This window comes from Microtus oregoni, unplaced genomic scaffold (assembly GCF_018167655.1).
Source record: "Microtus oregoni isolate MIOR12 unplaced genomic scaffold, Mior012 000017F_ref0000208, whole genome shotgun sequence".
NCBI lineage: Eukaryota > Metazoa > Chordata > Mammalia > Rodentia > Cricetidae > Microtus > Microtus oregoni.
Genome location: NW_024543076.1, coordinates 12,782,518 through 12,804,692, shown reverse-complemented (window position 1 = coordinate 12,804,692; position 22,175 = coordinate 12,782,518). Strand labels below are relative to the sequence as shown.

At 43.5% G+C, this 22,175-nt stretch overlaps 1 protein-coding gene across 4 annotated transcripts; it reads left to right on the top strand.

The window, feature by feature from the left end:
• The first annotated feature begins 609 nt into the window (after window positions 1–609).
• Window positions 610–20,863, top strand: Cnr1 (cannabinoid receptor 1). Of its 4 annotated transcripts, none has more exons than XM_041667572.1 (2): window positions 610–972; window positions 18,682–20,863. In XM_041667572.1, exon 2 carries the CDS (start codon window positions 18,744–18,746, stop codon window positions 20,163–20,165), a length of 1,422 nt encoding a protein of 473 aa, XP_041523506.1. In that variant the 5' UTR covers window positions 610–972; window positions 18,682–18,743; the 3' UTR covers window positions 20,166–20,863. The 4 variants fall into 4 exon arrangements, with proteins under 4 accessions (XP_041523506.1, XP_041523505.1, XP_041523504.1 ...); XM_041667571.1 differs by lacking the exon at window positions 610–972 and adding an exon at window positions 981–1,140; XM_041667570.1 differs by lacking the exon at window positions 610–972 and adding an exon at window positions 2,029–2,167.
• The last annotated feature ends 1,312 nt before the right edge of the window (window positions 20,864–22,175 follow it).

Below are 22,175 nucleotides of genomic sequence, written 5' to 3'. Positions count from 1 at the left end.
ACCAGGCCATAGGTTTGGACTCAGCAGATATCCCACACCCACCCACCATCTCTCGCTATCATTTCTCCCCCTATGGACCGGTCCGTCAGATCTTTGTTTATATTTACCTACAACCTGATTGCTTCAGCTGTGGGCTGGATCTCGAAAGGCCATCTCCTGACATGGAAACGGAAACCACTCTCTCTAGTGGAAAGTGGTCTCAGGGATATTCAGACAGCTGAAGCTCTGCAAGAAGCCTTTCTTCAGCTAGCCCTGTAGGTATGGAGATTTCAGACTTTCCTTCTCAGAGCCCGACTCTCCTCCCCGGGTTCTGCAGCTTCCTCTCCCTCAATGTTCCTTCTTCCCGAGGCTCGCCCTCTGGCATCCCTGTCACCAGATTCAAAATAGGGGCCCAGATACACGTTATGACTGCTTTTGGCACTGAGCAGGGATAGGACGTGAGGGAAAGTTGGTTTTATTTATTGATTTTTTAAAAAAACAAACCGTCTTGTAGGATGCTGTTTGGGCTAGATGTCCTCGAATCTGAACAAGGCGTCTTAAAATGAATGCCAAGCAGCTACTTCGCCTGCCTGGAACTGAACGTTGTTCCCACAGCGGGGACCAGAATGTGGCTCCATCAGGTGGAAACCTTAAGGGGTCGAGTGGAGCCAAATCTCAGGAGAGAAAGAGGTCTAAAACGCAATTCAGCCGCAGCCACAACCGGCTGGGCCCCGGGGACCCGGCGGAGAATGGCCCTCTCGACTGAAGCGCGGGCTACGCTCGTGTATAGGGTTGCAATTCGCCGTGATAAATGTAAAGACCAATTAAGGTTTGATCCGTGCACACAGGAGGCAGACGGCAGCGGATAGTGGAACCAATTAACGAGCATGTCCCCTAATTCCTGCGGCGGCGGCCGGGCGCACCGCTGGTCCCCAGGCGCCCGCCCCAGCAGAGCCCCCGCCCGCCGCGGCGGCGTCTCCCCGCGAGCAGGAGGTGCGGGGAGAGCCAGGGCTGGGGAGGGGGCGCCGGCCGCCCACGGAGCCGAGCGTGTGCGGCCCCCGCCGGAGGCTGGGCGCGCCCGAGTGGTCTTGCGGGTTAGCGCGGGAGGCGCCCGGGCGACGTCGTGCGCCCCGAGGGCGGAGGACTGGTGGCGGCGGCCAGGTAGCTCAGAGAGCGGGGGCGGCGGCGGCGCGCAGGGGAGGGTCGGGCGGAGACCGCACCCGGACGGCATGCCTGCTACCTTGGCTCCGGGTCCCGGCTGCCCGGTGTGTGACCTCCCGCGAGGTGCTGGCACTGAGCAGCGCGCGTGATTAACGGCCCCGAGGTCGCGGGCATTGAGGCACGCGTCCCCTTTGGCCCCTTCAGGGTGGGAGGGCGCCAGGGAGCAGAACAGGGTCAGGCCGCGGGGGTCCCCGGGGCGCGGCGGTGGCGGAGAATGAGGATGACACAGTGGGCACCACGCGCCAAGGGCCGGCCCTCTCTGGCCCCCGGGCCAGCGCCGCGGCGGGGACCGCGCAGCAAAGTTTGGAGCCGCGGGCGCCGCGCGCCGGTCCCTCCCCGCGCAGATCCCTTGGCGGAGTCTCTGCTGCCGCCGCTGCCAGGGCAGGACAAAGGCTCATTAACACGTGATGGGACCACGCTTCATAAATGGGACTGGAGCGAGAGCGAGCCAGAGACAGCGCGCAAGCGGAGGGAGAGGCAGGGACCGCGAGCAGGGCGCGGCGACGGGCGCTTGGGCTGGCCCAGGCGGGCGGCCCCACGCCGGCCAGCGCGGTCAACGGGACGCCAGGGAGAGCCAGGGAACGAACCGGGCCTGCCAGAGCCCAGGGGCGACAGTCCTGGGGGCTGTGGCGCACGGGTGTTGGAAGCCGGGGACGCGGGGCGCGCAGACCGACTGACTTACTGACCGATCGCCGCAGGCACGCCCCGCTCCACCCCGCCCCACCGCGCCCCGCGCCGCCTCCCCAGCTCGCTCTCTGCCTCTACCTTCTCCACTTCTTATCCACCTCCTCCTCCTTCGGGCTCCCCTGGCGCCAGAGCCTTCCCCTGGCTCAGGCGGGAGCCTGGACTGTCTGCAGAGCTCTCGTAAGAGTCTGGGGGCAGATTTCCTTGTAGCGGAGAGCCAGCCCCTTGGCTGGGCGACAGGTGCCGAGGGAGCTTCTGGCCCGTGGACCAGGGGATGCGAAGGGTAAGACCTGGCACAGTGACGTTTGGGAATAGCTTTTCCGCCTCCCGCCCCCCTCGGTACTGGCCAGTGGTCCCCAGGTGTCCTACGTGGAGTTCTTGTTCCAGGAGAGTAAATCGTGCGTCGGTGGTGTTTACTTAGCTGTATAGTCCCAGCTTGTTAACTGTGGTCTGAGCTACTCCTGGAGGCTTCTACCATTTACAAAATATGGAACGTGCATCTAGCTCTGTAGACACTGATGTCTGTTTGTAGAAAATGTGTAATTGTGTATGCTTGAAAAAACAGGTGCTTGAGTTGATGCGTGATGTCTTTTAACCATATCAGAAACTAAGTCTTCCAGAGAAATACATGTCTCTGCACCAAAATCTGGTAAACGACTCGACCAAGATATTAAATGGCGTGTAAAAAAAATCTATGTCAAATAATGAACTTCCGATAGAGAACGATAGCTACAATAGCCATTTCTCTTTAAGGAAAAACTAATATGCATAGTAATTGAACGTTATAATACCATGCAACTAAGAGCTGTCACCAGGTGAACAAAGTTGATGCTTCATTTAGGATATTTCTTGGTAAGGCTTACAAGTCATAAATGGGAGCATCTCCTGAATGCAAATGTTTGTGGGATAGATGTCAAAAACTGGTCATTTCAAAGTTTAAAGCAACATGCATGTTTTTAATTGTAGTACATGGTTCATCTCTCAAAGGCTTGAAAGAGATGAGAAAAATTTAGCAACCTGTTTATGAAGCATTCTGTTTCCCATCTTTTTAATTTTCTTCCAGATAGGAGCTGTTAGCCTTTGTTTACCTCTTGGTTTATTAAGCCTCCTTGGGCATTTAATCCAATAACAGATTAGAGCAGATTTACTGGTTTTAAAGATGTTGAAAGATACCTCTCTGGGTTCCCTAACTTCTCCTTTTATTACCAAGTTAATTCCTTTGAACAATGGGGGCAATGCACACGCTTAGAGGAAACTCAGTGGGCACTGATTATCTGTGGGTTCACTCCTAAATCCCGTTTGGCAGAAAATTGAGAAAATAGGAGCAGCCAGCCTTTGAGGTTCCTGCAGGACTGTGTGGCTTAAAGTGTTGCTTTTCAACCCCAGCTTTTGGCAATTTGAAAGGGAGATAGATCTACTGATTGATTTTTCTCTGCCTCCCATTTCCCTCCATACCCCTCCCTTCTCTAACTCAGTTATGAGCAATTTTATCAAAATGAAAGGCCGTGAATAGTTTCTTAACCGGGAGAATAATTTTCTGATTGCATCCACCCAGGAACACAATCCGTGCACCTCCAGAATGCTAAGTAGCACTACTGCAGGCAGTTGTTTGTAGGCACGCTAGTACTTCCTGTAGCAAGGAAGGAGGCTTGATGTTGATGTGGTTTTTAAAAACTAGTCATCTGAGGTCATTAGGAGAACTTACTGTGAACAATCTTTTTTATTGCTTCAAAAGATGTCTCCCATTCCACGCAAGGAACACTGTGGCTGAGGTATGTATGTATCAGATGTCTAATGGGGTGGGGGGATTTCATTGTGTTCCTGATCCTACATGAGGGTGTGATAATACCACATGGTGGGAATGCTCACTTCTGACCTTTCCAAATCACTGTGCTTGTAATGCTCCTTGTTAAGAAGACAAACCTCATATTTCTGCCCCCCAGTTTTAATGACATCAGTGGCTGTGTATCGAAAGGGATGTTGTTACTAGAACCTTGATTAAGCCATAGGTGATGTTACTTAATTGTGTGTGTGTGTGCGGGTGTGCAAAGTTTGTAATTCTGGTGAAATGAGACCTCACCGTGGAGCAGGGCTCGGCTTTGTTTGCTGTCTAGTGTTTTTTTTTTTTTTTTTCTGTTACCCATCTCCCAGCGGACTGTGTTCCTTTCTGCCTTGCCTGGGAGACTGCTCTTGTCTAATAAACCTAGCTGCAGGATCAGTGTGTTCTTTCTGGCATTTCGAAATGTTAAAATAGTGAAATTGTTAAATGTTACCCAGATGAAACTGCTGGGGATGAAATTCTCCAAAAGAACCATGGTATTGGTGACATGCTGTGTATTACAGGCAATTCTGCAGGAAAACTCCATGAACGGTTTTTTTCTATTTTCCCAAGAAGGAAGCAGTCCCCATTGATTGTGTTGATAAGTGTTTAGTATGCTGTGTCAGCTTATTAATTATGAAGGCAAAGCCTGTGGAACTCTTCAAACACCATCCATGACATTCTTCTTCGCCTTGACTCAGAATTAGCATTAACCACTAGGGTATTTAGACAGTCTCCTTGGTTTTCTCGTGTACTGGTCTTAGAAACTAGAATTGAATTTCCGTATTAGAAGCAAGTATTATGAAATAGAGCTTATATACTAGCAGTTTAGAGTTCATGACACTTACCAAATGCTTCTTTCCAGAAAACAGTTGGCCTAACAAGTAATTTCTTGTAACTAGCTAGTCAGGAATTTGTAAGGAAAAAAACAGTGGCAAATTGAATTTTAGATATACCCAATGACACAGAATTTGTAAAGTGCAATTGGTGATAGCTTCTTGAATTTGGTTAGTGAGATGGAGTCTCTCCTTTAGGATGTTGCCTGTTCGTCTTGGAGGTAATTACGTTAGTTTAGTTGCGTAAGGAACACAGTTCAGAGCTCGGGTCCCCAGTGTTTAAAGGATGTTGTGTCTTCCCAGGTAAAGCCCTGTCTATCTTATTTTGGTAGTTATTTCTAACTGAGCTGATAGAGTGAAACCAGCTTTGGGGTTTAAATTATTTATAATTTTTTTTTGCTGTAAACCTGGACTGGACATTTTTTGAAAAGCTGCCAGGGCCACGTCAGGACTGCACACCTGTATTTGCAGAGGCATGCAGCTCTGCTTGTTTTTCTCCTACTGCCTGCAGATGATGAAGAGATCAAGAGGGAATAAAAACATCATTTATGTATTTGAAGTTCCTGTTTTGTGCCATCTTCCCAAATCTTCAGTTCTTTCCCAATCTTGTGTGTGTGTGTGTGTGTGTGTATATATATATACACATACATATAATATATATATATATATATATATAAATGCTAACTTCACGTTATAGCTGCACAGATTCTCCTTTGTGTGGGTTGAGACTTCAACACTTCACTGCTGAATTGCTAATTCCTTAATAACTATTTAATTCACTTTGCTGTATGTTCTTAGGTTAGATTAGACTCATCTTAAAAAGTTCATTTCAGATTCTAAAATATCTCCTGGACTAGAAGAAGTGATAAATGTCACCCAGAACATCAATGCTCTCAAACTCTATACCGCATAATTTAAAAATATGAATGTGTAGACACACTTCTGTGCATAGGCATGAGCATACTTTTTATGTCTAGTCCAGGTGTAAATAAAAGTTGAGGTACATTGCCTTTTTATGTATTTGAGAATGCCACTCTGGTTTTAAATGAATACTGCAGCTGTGGGAAGATGGCCAAGTTCTAAGCAACTGTACAGATGGACCCAGAAGACTCCAAGCAAAAGGAAGATCTCACCTTGAATCAAAACCAGGCTGTTTTGCTCCCCAGGGTAGATGGAGATCTGCTCCAGTCCCGTGTGTTCTAAGAATCTTGGGAATGCACCGGGATGAGCATCAGCACGTTTGATTACAGTTTCATCATAAACACCAATGGGTTGAAGGCAGCTTTTTGCCAGCCTTGATAATGAGCAGTTTTGAATATACTAATTGGCAAAAAAAATCACAAAATTTATGTTAAAATAACCCCATTTGCTTTATATGTCAAGCATTATTATGTTATTACAAGGACGTTAAAATCATAGGAAATATGTGAGAGCAGAAGAGAATGGTTAATTTTAGTAGAGTCCGTCACCTCTTAACGTTATTCAATTGTTTAATGTGATATGAATGTTTTCCTTGGGCTTGCTACATGGATAATAGGTGTATATATGAAAGATGGGTAATAATAGGTCAAAGCCATTTCTTAAGTGAATCAATATGATTACCTGTAATTTGGAGCAGAAAATATCTACTAAAAGCTTTCTTGGGTTATGTTTCTTCACGGAACAGGGTATCATGGCAGAATGGAATGCATTCCTCTACAGAAATTTTTCGAGGAAAGCTAGCTGCGTGTATAAAAGAAACGTTCTTGATGCCACTGTCACCGATGCTGTCCCTATGTTTGAGTGCTTCTCTATGTAGAGTTGAACGATATTGGGACAGACTTTGGTTGGAACGTTTCATTCGGACTGGCTATGCTCATAACACTGACTGAAAAATTCTTGAGGACTATAGTAGTAGTTGAGTGTGGTGTGTGTGTGTGTGTGATTTCTTTCTTAAATTACTTTTTTTCCCCCCAAACATGAGCAAAGGGGCCTGACATTTGTCCTGGCAGTGGCATGAATTCTGTTCTGGTCTCAGCTGGAGAGATTCCAACACTCTCACTTCAAGAATACTTTTGAAGTCTTGCTTTCTTTGTCTTGTCATTTATTTCAGAATGAATGTATAGGACCTCTTTAGAGAACTCTTGCTTTCTAGACAAGTGTTTGTTATTGTCTCATTGGGCTACTTGCATTGCATTTTATACTTTTGAGTGTGTTTCATAAAACAGATTTTCCAATTTTTAGAGGGGTTGACAGAGAGTTTTTAATCCCCACTTTTCCAACTCAAATGAAACTTTTTTCCTTAACAGTACAACTTTATTATTTAATTTTATGTTCCTACTCTTGTTTGCATTCTTAGCTGTTTATAGTTATGAAAGCTGAATAGATCTTAATACCTTTGACGGATTCCTTACTACTTTTATCAACTATGAGTAGCATTTAATCAACATTTTTTAGCTTTGAGAAAGAAGGTGCAGTTTAACTTTTTATATTTGATAATGTAATATCTATTTTTTTCCTACTAACAAATTCCATGCTATAGCTTTTTAAAGAAAAGCAGAGGCATCTCTGAGAGCTGCGCCAGGCAATCTGTTGCGATGGTTTAATATACTGGCAAATGCTCTCACAAACTGTATATGTATATTTAAATGTAATTAAAATACAACGTAATTAGGAGATCTAGTTTTTCAAAGTTTATGCTTCATTCTACTCTTTCCCATTTCCTTTTCTGTTATCTTGAGTCATGCTTTTAAACAACAAGGTTGTAGCCACCATGACACTTGACAGTCGAGTTATAAGGAGCAGGGCATCAGAACTGCTGATAAATCCTAGGATGCATTAAAAAAAATCAAATTAAAAATTGTGTCTTAAATAAATCCTTGCCCTTTTGGATTCGTACTTGGTTATTTTACAATACTAATTTCTATAGCAAGGAAATCAATATTCTAAAAATTGAGATAATATGGCTTTGCCATTCATATTTGCTTTCCATTTAGTTTCCTTTAAAATCACATGTATCTATTCTTGTAAGAGGCACTCAGTTGAGTGGGACTGTTTTGGCTGGTTAAAATTCCAACTGATTTCAATGGGCCACTAGCTGGAATTTGTGTTTCTTTACCCTCTGCACACGCGATGAGCAAGTGCACTTGAAGAGGTACAAAGCAAAGCTGGGTAGTTTAACACATAACTGAAATGAAAAAAAAAATGCCAAAGAATTCTGTACTTCTGCTTCTGAGGGAGTTGGGCTTTGGAAATAGTCAACTACATCTAGAAGTAACATTTAACTTCTCATAAAGCTAAGAGGGAAAGATGATAAAGTATCCTGGGATTCATTTTCATTGTAATAATTGGGAAACGATTGCTCAGAGTTATACATCTGAATATTTTTGGATATATTTCTACATGTTTATAGTTCCTAGGTATTTAAAAAAAAAGATACCAGCTGTAGACTCTATTGCTATCAGATGCAAGCAGCAAGTCCACAGAGAGTCCCTGCCTTGGCAAAGTCTCTATGCTCATATCTTGTGATACATTACTTTATGGCTTGGGAGTAAAGAACAAACACAAATGTTCCCAAGTTAGGAAAATAAGCTGAGGTGTTAATTTCTATGACTTTTAAAAAAATCCCTTTATGCTCAGCAATGAACGGTTTCTTCTCAGTGTTGTTTAAAGAAGTGCGTAGCTGTCCTATATAAAGCTGATGATAAGGTTTGTGAATAGATTTAGGAGTGTTCATCTACTGGATCAGTATGTGTTACATCTTGAAGTCACTTTCCTTTAGTGGATAAAATATATACCAGGAGGTTTCCAGAAAAAAGTCTAGAGGAGTCCCGCATTGTAGTCAAAACCCCTGAGAAAGCCCCCAAGCCTACTCCCACTTGCAGGCTGGGCTGCTGTTCCTGTATTCTAGATGGACAAGAGTGCCCTGGCCTTTGTGCTTTGCTGGGGGAAGCTATCTTACCTTGAGCAAGTTCTCCTCTCTCCCTGTTTTGTGATCTCAAAACCTGCACTTGTAAATATCCTACCTTCTCACTTAAACGCCAGTCTTCTTAATGATACCTCTCCCCTGCTCTGTGTTCTTCATGGGTTTCATCACTTTAACCAGTGGCTCTCAAATTCTAGAAATATTTCCTAGAAGTCTTGTTCACAGCACAGCCCAACTCTACCATTTCCAACAGCATAGATCCATCTTGGGAATCTGCATTTCTCCTTAGTCCCCAGAGGTGGCGGCTGTGGCTGTGGCTGTGGCTGCTGCCTTGACTGCAGCCTGGAAGAAAACCCACTGACCTACCTGCATGTTGTGCTGTACTTAGAGACCACTAGGCGACTTCTCAGACTGCTGTTGGTGTGTGCAGTTGGATGAGTTTCCTGATTCTTTGCACCTGTCTTACTAACAACCTAGTTCTTTATCTTCATGTTCTTCTTCACAAACACTTCCAGGTTCGGCTTCACCCGTAACCTTGTAATTGTGCCACACAAACCCCAGAATGAGTTTGACCTTGAATGTGGACAAAGGCATGAAGATTCTGCACTTCCATCCAGTTTGCATGCTTCTAAGTCACAAGTGCATCATGTATTTTGCTTTGCCACTGAAGTCCAGTACTTTCCTATCCATGTGGAAGCAATTATTTGCATCTTCAAAGTGTCTTTGGTTTGTATCTTGTGTTGTTAGTACACACTGAATATTTTCTGAATGTTTAAAGCCCCTAATCCTTAAGTTTGTAGTTTTAAAAATAATATGTAAAGGAAATTCTGGACTCAAATAACAAGGCAATTCATTTAAAATCATTCCGGTGAGAGAATAATAGGAAGGAAATTGAATTATGTAGAAATTCTCCTTGTTCTCAATGAATATGATTATTTGAACTAATATTTGCTTCTCTTGTGAAATATTTCATATTAGTCATAATAATAGAAGAAAATAGTTTCCATTCATTTCCATCTCAGAATTAGCTACGATCTGTGTTGATGATTTCACGTTTGCAAGCTAGAAAGCTAAATACTTCATAAAATAGAAATGAGTTTGTTATTAGAATTGTTGCTGAGCTCCTGAGACTTCCCATCTTACTTTCAGTATCAATTGGCATAAGCATATTAGTTTTCAGTAGAACTTTACTAATTCTTAATTACTTTCTTGAGTCAAAATTCCAAATATTCACAATTAATTTTTATTAATATATTGAATTTTCTCAATGTCCTACCTCAGAAAAGTAATTAAGAATTTGGTTTTTGTAGGCAGTAGTAATAACAAATTTTAACCTCCGTGACATATTTCCTTTTTTATATTTTAAGTAATTCAGCAGTAAAGTCATGAAATATTGTAGCAGGAGAGGTTACTCAACCAAAGCAGGAGCTGCGTCCAGCGAACAGAACAACAGTTTGATTCCCAAGGGCCTTTAAAAGCCATTCTATCTAGTGGCTGAGTTTCCACTTCTTTTGACAGACCATTCAAGAAAGATCAGTGCTTAGCATTAACTTGGGAAAGGAAAATATGCATTATCAGACCACTTTCATATGTCTTTAAAGGTGTATTGGAAACATATTTAGGATCCATTCAAGGCTGTACATATTACAAGGATCCTCTGTCCCATGCTAAATTGTTATAGTTCATCTTCACTCCGAGTGAAGAAGAATCAGAGTAAAGAGTGGGCCCTCAATCATTGCCCATGACTTCTGCACTGGTCTGATTCTGAGAGAAGAATCACCAGGGTTGATCATTATTATTGGTACATTTAATGTCATTTTGTCATTTTACACCTCTTCAGATGGACATTTGCATGGGACCAACTCCTAATGGCCAGCTTTCTTTATGCTGAGGGCAATTATTTGCCCTTGAAAGCCATTCTGTTAAGTTAGATTTGCAGGGCGTCTAGTGCATAGTAGCATCCCTGAACTAACCTGCTCCGTACCAGGTACCGAAACAGGCAGCTGTCCTGCAGGGAGAGACTGCTACTGGGTGGCTCAGCATTGCCAACAGTTTCTTCTGGAAGAATTCTCAAGGCACAGACAATACTTGTTATAACTCATATCCCAGTAAAAGCTTTTTGGGGCAGACATAGGCATAGGCTTTATTCGATGGGTGGGCTGGGTTAGAGTTTGATTTACTTACTCAACCCAAAGCTATTACGCAAGTGTGAAACATTGAATAGTAACATATTGCAGAAAATGTTCATGGCTTTGAGTTTAATGTCTGTGCTAGGCACAGAGTATATGCCCAATAGAAATGGGCTGAATGAGGCATGGGAAGGTGTATAGCATCCATCAGCCACATTCTACAGTCACACAACTGATTCTGACACATGCTAAGAGTCTAACGGTCATTGGTTTTGCTGAAACATAAAATTTATATAACTTGTCTATGTTGATTCAGCTCAAAACTTGGGAATCGGCCTTAGGGATTTACTCTGTGTTTAAGAAAACTCCATTGCATTCCCCTACGCAGGGAGTGGTGGTTTCAAGCTCTTGTTTACTAACAGCCATCAGGTCTTGCTCTAAAGTGAGAAAGTGTGAGAAAGGTGCCAGACACGAAGGTGGCCTCTTCAGATCTCCCTTGTGGTGAAGAAAGGTGCCGTTACCATCAACAACCCTTGTAAATTGACTAATGAGGCAAATCAGCACACACACGCAAATCCTATCATACCAAATTAAAAACAATAGTGACAAAGATAGCTTAGATTTTATTTATTGACTGACAGTCATTTCGACCCAGGTGCTGATCCAGAATCAGAAATTATAGCATGTAGAAATTGTAGCTGTTTGTCATGCTTATCTCTGAAGAGCAGGGGTCAAGGATGCTTTGTAGGTAGTTGGAGTGGGACACACTATCTACTGTCAATGGATTGTCTGTCCCTTCAGATTTTAATTGTTCACTGAGTAACATCATATACTGCGTAGGGTGTCTCTTGCCCAAACCAACTCTTCTCTGTCTCTAAACTATGAAAGGGTGGCTTCTGTGTTTCCTGCACCACAGAGTGAGAAGCAGGAAGTCTCAGTTATGCAGATGTGGGTGGAAGGTCCACATTACCTTCCCCAAGACATTTGCTGTTGGAGGCTTTAGGCAAAGCTTTTGTCTTTCTGAGCCTTTTTGCCTCATGCAGAATGGGAATTGTAATTTATTTGTCTCACATAAATACTAAAGGAAAATAATGTGTTATTCAGATGATTCTGAGGCAAGAATACAGGGAAAATTCAGATTTTCTTTAATATGCATTTATTCATCCAAATCTAAGATGTGAAGCCAAAGAACATATTTGGCTTTTCTTTAGACTTAATTTATATGCTCATGGATTCAAAGTGAAAACACCCCTTCATCTGCAGATGAAAGGAAGAAAAACTGAAAGCTATATGACACAGTTGACATCATGTCAAGTGTTTTAAACCATTGCTGTGGAGACCTTGGTAATGAACTGTAAAGATAAGAGCCCATTAACTGGGTCCTACATATTTTATGGCCTAGAATTATATATTGCTTTCTACTTTTATGAACAGGATAAAGACAACTCCATGGAGCTTTTCTTGAATCCGAAACTGCATAATCTTTTTCTTAGGAGAAGGCTGCTTCCACAGCCACACTCTTTCCAGACTGTGGAAAATATATCTGCTTCACAGAAATGGTCAAAGCACTTAGTAGGAGCAAACATCTAAGCCACCAAGTAGAATTAAGTGGCAAATGGGTATTACCGCCAAGTCCACAAGTCATTTCTGCGTGTTACTAGTTCACCTTTGTGGAGGACTTTCCTTGTACCAGTGACACCTCACTGTGCGGAAGCCCATGTTACTTCAAGGCATCGTTTTTCTTCAGTCCTGCAATTAAATTTTAACAAGCCTTTAAGTGTTAAATAATAGGGCATGTTTCACATTAGATTTGCAAGAAAATATAGCCTTGGAGGTATCTTAATGTCTCTAGCTCATACTAATTGACATATTTTTAAAGGAAAAAAAAAACCCTAATATCTTTGTTAGTAAGGAATAGACCAGGGAAAATGGTGTGTTTAAGTAGTTCCGTTTTTCTTTTACAAAATATATAACGAGGTGAAGCTTTGAGAGCTAGCCAAGCATTACCAGCACAATGGATTTTATATATTTTATATATACATATATATATATATAATTTCACTTATGTATTTATATATATAATGTCATATATATGAAAAGGAACTGGCATTAATACAAGTAAGAAATATTATCTATTTTTGCCTGGATTATCAGCATGATTAAGGCAATTCTTTATATACTTAACTGTAGAAGATGAGGGAGAGGACGACCACACAGTGGGTAATAGGTAAGCATAGGAAAGACCCGTTGCCTGCTCAGCTGGCAGCGAAACCTCATCCATCAGGTTATACTACTGTTCTGGCTATGGACAGCACCTACGACTTAGATGTAATACAGTTATAGTAGTCAACTAAAAGTTTTCCCTGCTAACATCAGAGGAATGGAATATCAAGGTACTTTTCTTGAGCAAATTAGTAAAAAACAGACTTATTCCCAGAAGTGAGTGGAAAAATAACAAATCTTTCCCCTGTGAACACTCCATGAGACACTTTCATTAGGCCGTTCAAGCTGAACCGCAGAAAAAGACGCAGGGAAGGAGCAGGGCTAGGCAATGATTCTGGACTCCCATGCTTGGTGTAGACCCTGTCAGTTCAGACATTAAGAGCTTGCCACTGTCTCATTTAAGCATTTATGTTAGTATTAGGGAATTTTAGTAGTGTGCCAGTATAATCTATAGCCATGTCCAGACCAGGCATTCTGGGACTTTCTATACTCGTGAACATATATCCTGCATTGAACAAACACCAGCCTATTACTTTTTATTGCAGAGATACCAGTCAGGTCATAATTACAAGAATTTTAACTCAGATACAGCAGCAATAGACACCTAAATTATTGAAATACCTCTCTTAAAACAAATAAATAGGAGCTGGAGAGGTGGCTCAGTGGTTAAGAGCAATTGCTGAACTTGCAAGAGGCCCTGAATTCAATTCCCAGCACCCACATGGCTCACTACTGCCTGTAACCCCAGTTCCAGTAGATCCAAAGCCCTTTTCAAACTCCCATGAATACCCATCACGCACTTGGTATACATACATACATACATACATACATACATGCAGCCAGAAACATTCATATGCTTAAACCAAAAAAAACCATTTTTTTCCTCAATACTTTCTCCAAAGGAACTGGTGTTAAATAACATAGACAGAATCTCGAGGTCTTGCTTTTAAGCTTATTCCACACTCCATCTAATCAGAAGCATGGCCAGCTTCTGTTGTTAGTAACAGGTCCCTACTGCGGCAGCTTGGGTTGGAGTCATGACTCACCTGTTTCAGCCACCTGAGTGCCAGGATTGCAAGCAAAAACCCCCACAGCCAGCTTCACACATGGGAGCTTTATACATTCAGTAGTTATAGAAATAAGGATATGGACCCTGGATAAATATTTTTAAAAGACTCTATGCCATGACCATCCTCATAAAATTCTTTTACCGCTACCACTGCATGTTGATAATGCGTTTTTTTTTTTCTGGGGGAGGAGGGAGAAGCGCAGGTGTATGCTCAAAGAGACGGGACAAGAACAGATGGGACTAACCTAAGAACCTAAAATAATAGATTCAGCACACTTAAAAATTTTTATTACTGTTACTATAAAGGCATGATTTCTATATTAAGTTGTTAGGAAACCTTAGCTGTCATTCAGTTCCTTCACTATCACTGTAATAAGCCCCAACTGCTTCTTTAATAGGCACATCTACACATCTTGTTAGAATTTCCAATTATGATTTTCCCATTAGCAAACAAAAACAAAATTAACGGCAGCTTCACCCCCCAAAGTCTAAACTATATTACTAATGAACCCTCAAAGAAAACTCTCCGTGCAAAAATAATAAGGTGGAAATTACTCCAATAATCCTAGTGCAGAAATGAATAAAAGACTTCTAAAGGTGCAAAAAAAGGGCAGAAGAAAAGAAAAAAAAACAACAACCAGTGTTTCTCATCAATAGTCTGCAATAGCCAATACACAGTGGTGTTTTGCGTTCTAAAATTTACAAAGTTCATTTATTTTAAACTCTTCTCTGACATATATTAGACAGGCATGACAGCTTGTAACCACCAGTCTCTGGCCTAGATATGACATACCATTGCCAGAATGAAAGTGTTTGGCTGCGTTGCCATAGGCATCATGGTCATATGCGGCGATCATAAATACAGTAAATCCCGGGGCATTTTTCTAGCTCACATCCCTTGTCCATCCCTGAGAAGTCTTGATTCTCTCCAGTGCTGCACAGTTTCAGCCCTTGGTGTCGTGCCAGTGGGCAGATTTATCTGGTGGGTCTGGGGCAGGAAATGGTGATTTATTAGGAGCTGTCATTAATCACCATTACAATGCCTTCGTTGACAGTTTAAACAGATAAGATTTGAATATAAGATGCAAAATAGCTTTAATTTAGTTCCTGTTAAACCTTAAAACAGACATAATGTTATGGTGGAGATTCTGGAGTCCTTGGAACAAGGGTTCCCATTTGTGTTCTGGACAATTGACTAAGTATCTAGCTGCCTCCTTGCCTGGCGAGTCAGGTAAGAACCGTGCCTGGAAGCCTCTGCACTCGCTTACTGACAGAATGTAGGTAAAGCCCCTCAGTGCCTCAATGCAGTTGGCATGCCATCAGAGCTCCTCCTCGACGTCTTGGCTTAGGTTCTAATACAACTGAATAAGCAGCCTGTAAGTGAATTAAGATAATGCATTTTCTTGAAAAATAATTAGTATATAATGTAGTAATTAGTATATATTACATATACTTGAAATACAGTTAGTATGTAGTATATGGTGCTGGGCCATTGGTGGCACTGGGTGGTGAGGACAGTAATGTTTATTGAAGACTTATTTTAGTGCCAGGCCTAAGTAGGATTTATCTGGAGTCAGTTTTCCGAACAGATCCGTGATTTAGGCTTCATTATCGTCCTTGTTATCCTTAGCTTGTAGATGAAACACTAAGGCCTAGAACCACTGCTTGAGAGTGGGTGACTTAATGGCCCCGCTGTCTGGCAATTCCTATAGCAGTGTTCTCTGCATAGACTAGGGCTTTGCCGGTTGGAATCAGTAGGGAAACTGAGGGGCAATCGATCCCTGTCTTGGCTTAGATAGTGTACCATGATGGTTAAAAGCAGAAACTCTAGACTCACAGCATCCAGTGTGCCTCTTCTGATTACTTTCAGCACTTGAACTGAGCTCCACACCCAGGCTCAGCCCCAGCCCTACCACCTACTAGATGCGTTAATGGTATATTATTTACCTTCTCTGTGCCTTTCATGCAAAAATTGCCTCATAAGCCTTTGTAGAAGTAAAATGAGTTGATACATGTAAAAGCCTCCTGCCCATAATAAGCTTTTTCTGTGTGCTTAGAAATGGGGGGGGATTAGGGACACTTAAGAGGTACACCTGATTATAGAGGCCAAGAAGGAGGTGGTATCAAATGAGTCCAAGGTAAGAGTTAAGATGACTAGAAAGATTGCTCACAATAGCCTAAACAATGTGGTAAAGAAAGTGATGGTTGGCATTAATTCATTGCGACATTATCTGCAGTAACAAAAGACGGTAAAATCTCCAAGCCTCCTGTCACTAGGGGGCTGGTCACATTCATCTACCAGACCTTTCTGGTGTGCACTTATAAACGGGAAGCTATACAGTGCATGCAAATGTTTTCTGAAAAAGTAAAGAGGTGGTAAATGTGCGCGTGCACACACACACACACATGCACACACGCAATTAGAACACTGATAACCCTCACCAAAACAGAACTCTATTTTGAGCACATGTAGATTGGCTTATTAGGCGAGAAATCTTGATTCTGGTGACATGCATGTGCCTTTCCTGTTTCACTGGAGAGATTCCTTTACTTATTTTAGGCAGAAAAGAGCTGCTCTGACTCTATTTGAAGAAAATAAAATCAGTCATACAACTCAATTTTCAGCTGCTCTCTGCTGTGCATTGAGTTACGAGTTAAATACTAAGACAGATAAGTTGCCCAGTGTGGTCCTCATTGAGCCTTCTCTGGAGCTTAAGAACAAGAAGCAGACTAGGTAAATGCTGTTGATGGAACCGTCTCAGGATTCTGGAAGCCCCAAACGTGGGCTTCATCTGAGTATGGGAATCAGTGAGCTAAGGGAATTAGAAACAGCAAATTGGTAAGGGTAAGGGGTCTCCCACAAGCGGAGGTAAAGAGTGTTCCGGCAGAGAATTTGGGACAGTGAAAACCACAGCACCGAGCAAGTGTTGTGTGACCAAACTCTGTGTGGTACAGCCCAAATGGGGAGACCAAGCTGAGGAGAGGCAGGGTGAAAGGACGAGGGTTGGATAGCAGAAGGTTTTGTGCTGAGCTTGACCCAGGAAGCATGCCGATGGATGGTGGACGGAGGTGGAATGTTCTCAGGGAGTCCAGAAGCTCGTCTGAGTTGTGTGAGCCTGGAAGGGGAGCTTGGGTTGAGGCTGTGTTTGGTCTTTGGGGCAGAGTGGTTGAAATGAGAGTCATAGAACCTTCATCTGTTTCTGAAGATACCTCCAGCAGCTGTGTAGCATTATCAGGGCTGGGATTAGGAAAGCTACACGGCGGGGGGGGGGGGGGGGGGGGGGGCTTGTGATCTGACCCTGGTAAGCAGTGGTAAGGCTTGGATTTGGAGGCAGCCGAGTGTGGAACGAGGGCCACATCCACCACTTCATGCCTACCCCAGGTTGCTTTTGAAAAATCGTGAAACCCAGAATATTAATTTAAAAAGTCCTCATCTTGGCATCCTGTCCCCTCCCACACTCATCCTAGATGCTCAGCATATGCATATGACTTCCTTGGGGAAGTCCCTTTTGCTGTGCTGAGCTAATGCTCCAGAGTTCTGCCATCTGCAGGGCAGCCACCCTTGCCAGTAAGTGCTGAGGTAGCTGGCCATCTGCCCTGCTAGATGTCAGGGTCCCCGTGGGCTTGATCTGTAAGTGTCTGGCACAGTGCATGGTGTGCCATGGCGCGCTATCCTTTATGGAATGGATTGTGCATTAATGACTTAGCTATTGTGACAAATAGGCTCTCTGTATTTTAACACAAAGACAGGTTTTAAATTTTGTTTCAGGAGATAATAAGCTTTCTCAAATGTGTTATATGTGAAACGACAAAGGACAATTGATAAGTAAAATGTTGAAATTTGTGGTTATTTAATTGTCATGTGTATCATCCCGTATTTGTAGCAATTTTATAAACTAAAGAGATAAATAGCCATCTTTAAAATATTTATAAATAACGAGATCAGTTCTCTTGCTATTTATGTTGAAAATGACATCAAATTGCTTAACGTAGAGGTGAAAGGCACATTGTATGAGTCATCCCCATTTCCAGCACAGTCTTCTAGGAAACCACTGGGCACCACCATGGCTCTCTCCTGTCCCTCGTGTCAGCACGCCGAGGGGTGCTTTCCTGAAGTGCCATTCATCACCACCACCTTCCTCGTGTTAACCCTGGGATTCCATAAGCCTTGATGCAAACCTTCGTGACATTTAACTGATTGGCATAGACATCTTTTATAAGTTCATATCAGCCATGCCTTGATCCCAGTCTCCCTTGCTCTGGGTGAGGAATCATGCCTGCTGGAGAGCATCTTTCCACTGTGGTATGGAGCTCTCTCTGGCTGTCCTAAACATCCTCCTTTACAGTTAAACTACACAGCTCAGCCCTTGATTCTGTGCTGTCGTGTTCTTTGCTTGGCTTGCCTGTTTAGTCTCACCTGTCCTTCAGGGATTTTGTGCTGTGAGCTTGCTGCCTCCAGCCACTTCCCCACAGATGGCTGTATACTTGATAGCAGAAGCCTCCTGGCCAACGCTTCCCATGACATGCACAGTGAAGTTTCTTCCATTGATCTTGGTTTATTTGACTGTGCAGGTTCATGCAGCACCAACTGACTTTGCTAAGAAATGAGAACAATCACGGGTCTGATGTGTGGCTCTCCATATCCTTGTAGTTTTTGTTTTACTTTTGTGGGGCAGGGAGTTCTTCTCTGAGCTGACTCATTGTGTTGACTGAACCTCTGTGTTTAGAGGTGATGGTGGTTTATGGTGCCCAGTGCTTCTGTTTCTTACCTTCCTGCTTTTCTGACCACTCAGCTTCTCTGTTTTCCCTCTTACTAGGGTTCCTTTCTGGCACCCCTTTCTCCATCACTGTGAGTCTGGCCTGATCGAAGTCTGAGGTTATGAAGTCCATTCTGGATGGCCTTGCAGACACCACCTTCCGCACCATCACCACAGACCTCCTCTACGTGGGCTCCAATGACATTCAGTACGAAGACATCAAAGGAGACATGGCATCCAAACTAGGATACTTCCCGCAGAAATTCCCTCTGACTTCCTTCCGGGGTAGTCCCTTCCAAGAAAAGATGACCGCAGGAGACAACTCCCAGTTGGTCCCCGTGGTAGACGCCACCAACATTACAGAGTTCTACAACAAGTCTCTCTCTTCGTACAAGGAGAATGAGGAAAACATCCAGTGTGGAGAGAACTTTATGGACATGGAGTGCTTTATGATCCTGAACCCTAGCCAGCAGCTGGCCATTGCTGTTCTGTCCCTCACACTGGGCACCTTCACTGTTCTGGAGAACCTGCTGGTGCTGTGTGTCATCCTGCATTCCCGCAGTCTCCGATGCAGGCCTTCCTACCACTTCATTGGCAGTCTGGCCGTGGCTGACCTCCTGGGCAGCGTCATTTTTGTCTACAGCTTTGTTGACTTCCATGTATTCCACCGTAAAGACAGCCCCAATGTGTTTCTGTTCAAACTGGGTGGGGTCACGGCCTCCTTCACAGCCTCTGTGGGCAGCCTCTTCCTCACAGCCATCGACAGGTACATATCCATTCACAGGCCTCTGGCCTATAAGAGGATCGTGACTAGGCCCAAGGCCGTAGTGGCCTTCTGCCTGATGTGGACTATTGCGATAGTAATTGCCGTGTTGCCTCTCCTTGGCTGGAACTGCAAGAAGCTGCAATCTGTCTGCTCGGACATCTTCCCACTCATTGATGAAACCTACCTGATGTTCTGGATCGGAGTCACCAGCGTGCTGTTGCTGTTCATTGTGTATGCATACATGTACATTCTCTGGAAGGCTCACAGCCATGCAGTCCGCATGATCCAACGTGGAACCCAGAAGAGCATCATCATCCACACGTCAGAAGATGGCAAGGTGCAGGTGACCCGGCCCGACCAAGCCCGCATGGACATTAGGCTGGCCAAAACCCTGGTCCTGATTCTGGTGGTGTTGATCATCTGCTGGGGCCCCCTGCTTGCGATCATGGTGTATGATGTCTTTGGGAAGATGAATAAGCTCATCAAGACAGTGTTTGCCTTCTGTAGCATGCTCTGCCTGCTGAACTCCACCGTGAACCCCATCATCTATGCTCTGAGGAGCAAGGACCTGAGACACGCTTTCCGCAGCATGTTCCCTTCGTGTGAAGGCACCGCACAGCCTCTAGATAACAGCATGGGGGACTCGGACTGCCTGCACAAGCACGCCAATAACACAGCCAGCATGCACAGGGCCGCGGAAAGCTGCATCAAGAGCACGGTTAAGATCGCCAAGGTGACCATGTCTGTGTCCACAGACACGTCTGCCGAGGCTCTGTGAGCCTGCTGCTTTCATGGCTGCACAGAAAAGGAAATTCTTTCTTTCTCTTTAGCTTAAAATTTAGAAGTCTGTGGTCTATTTTTTTTTAAAATTTACCATGTTTAGTAAATAGTGACTGTCACTGTGCTTTTTTTCAGTTTGCTGACATTTTAGTAGTTTAGGTACTTAAATCCCATTCTCCAGGGGTTTACAATGAAGAAAGCCTGTTGCTTCAGTTGCTCAACAGTCCTTCCAAGTCTCTGAAATAGAAGGGAAACCTTAGACTACAAAATCTGAAGTCTAAGTATCTGTAGAGAAACACCACAAAATGAGTAATGCCTTTGTAACCCCAACTTTCATGATAATGTGGTATGTGTCTGTCCCTAGTACTAAAAAGTGCATTTTTACAATAGGTACAGTGCTACAATAGAGATACTTTGTAAACTGTTTTATGTCCTGTGAGTTGCGTATCAGTGTTTACTGTGTCACTTTGTCTAGCTTAGCAAAACCAGAAGGTAGACCTTCATAAGAACAATGTCGTACTCGATGGGCATGTAGCAGCGTGACCCCTGTTTAGATGGAATGGTTGTCCATGATACGCATTTAGAAACCTTAGTATTTCTTCCAGTATTCATATCTAAAGAAAACACAGAAATAACCATAAAGGGTTTTTTTTTGTTTGTTTGTTTTTGTTTTTGTTTTTGTTTTTTTTTGGTTAAAACAACAAGAAGAATTTGAAGACTATCCAAAGTATTGAGCAGAATTCCTGGAGACATAAACCGTGTTAGGCCTGAATTGCCATGAGGACATTTCCTATCTTCTGGAACACAGCTCTTGAGCTGGGTAATGGATTATAATCAAAATGGAGAAGCAAAAGCGTATTGACTTTTTAAGGCTGACGTCGCTGGCATCCTTGCGTTGTTAGCTTTCACCGGACCTCTTCAGCCAGCATGTGTCAGCGCTGATGTACACTGTCACTACTGTGCGGTTGCTGTCTGCACCAAGTCTATTGCACAGTGACCTTCCAGATTTAAGTCGATTTCAGGCCTGGGTGGCCAAAACACTTCTTCTTCTTCTTCTTTTTAATTCAGAAGAAGTATTGTCTGATTCAGTGGAATTGTACCATTTGAGTGTGATTGTAAATGTGTGTGTGTGTGTGTTCTATCTTGTAACTATTACAGCAATGTCATAACACGAGAAAACCGACCAAGTGTGAACTGTACCACTTGCTACACTCTTGCACACGAATCCAGGTCCTAAAACCAAGTTCTTCATGAAACCGTGGCTGTACAAATCCTAACTAAAGCCTTCCAGGAAAATCTTCCCACCTAAGTGACTGGGTTTAGTGTTCTAATGACCTGTAGGCATTCCGTAAGGCCAGCCTTCAGCAAAGAGTAATCTGTAAGAGGTGCAAAAACGTAGAGGATTCTTGCAGGGACATGCGAGTGTGGGGGATGGTGAGCACCTAGTAGGGCCAAGTTCATGGAAGTGAAAATCAATAAAAGGAAGGTGGTTCTAAGACTTTACAAAACTCCGAAGAGGAACAAGCATCAGTGGAGCATGCGGCAGTGAGTTCCCAGGCTAAGCAGAACTGCACACAGCGTGCCCGTTACCCGGTCCAGGCCATTAGATTTCAGAGGGTGAGAAGGTTGGTGGTCTGGCAAAAGGGTAGCAAACATCTTGCGACAGCCCTGTGCCTGGCTTCGTTTAGGTCAGCCTTTTGCGTAAGGAATAGTCAGTGCTTCCACTTGCCGAAAAGCATAGAAATGAGGGTGGCTAGCTTCTGATTGGCTCCTCTGCTGAGGTGCTCAGAATTGGGCCCTTTTCCAGTAAGGAGAGTTATTGCTTTGAAAAAGCCATTTGGTCCTGATAAGTTCTACTTAGAGTCTCTCCTCCTTGTATAGATTCTCACCAGTCCTGAAAGACGCCATAGCATGAAGCAGAGAACTAGCATCTTCCTGTGATTTCTAGTGTTTGGGGTTTCCAGCCTCAAGGGGCAGTACCCCTTCTTGTAATCGATAGTAAGACAGA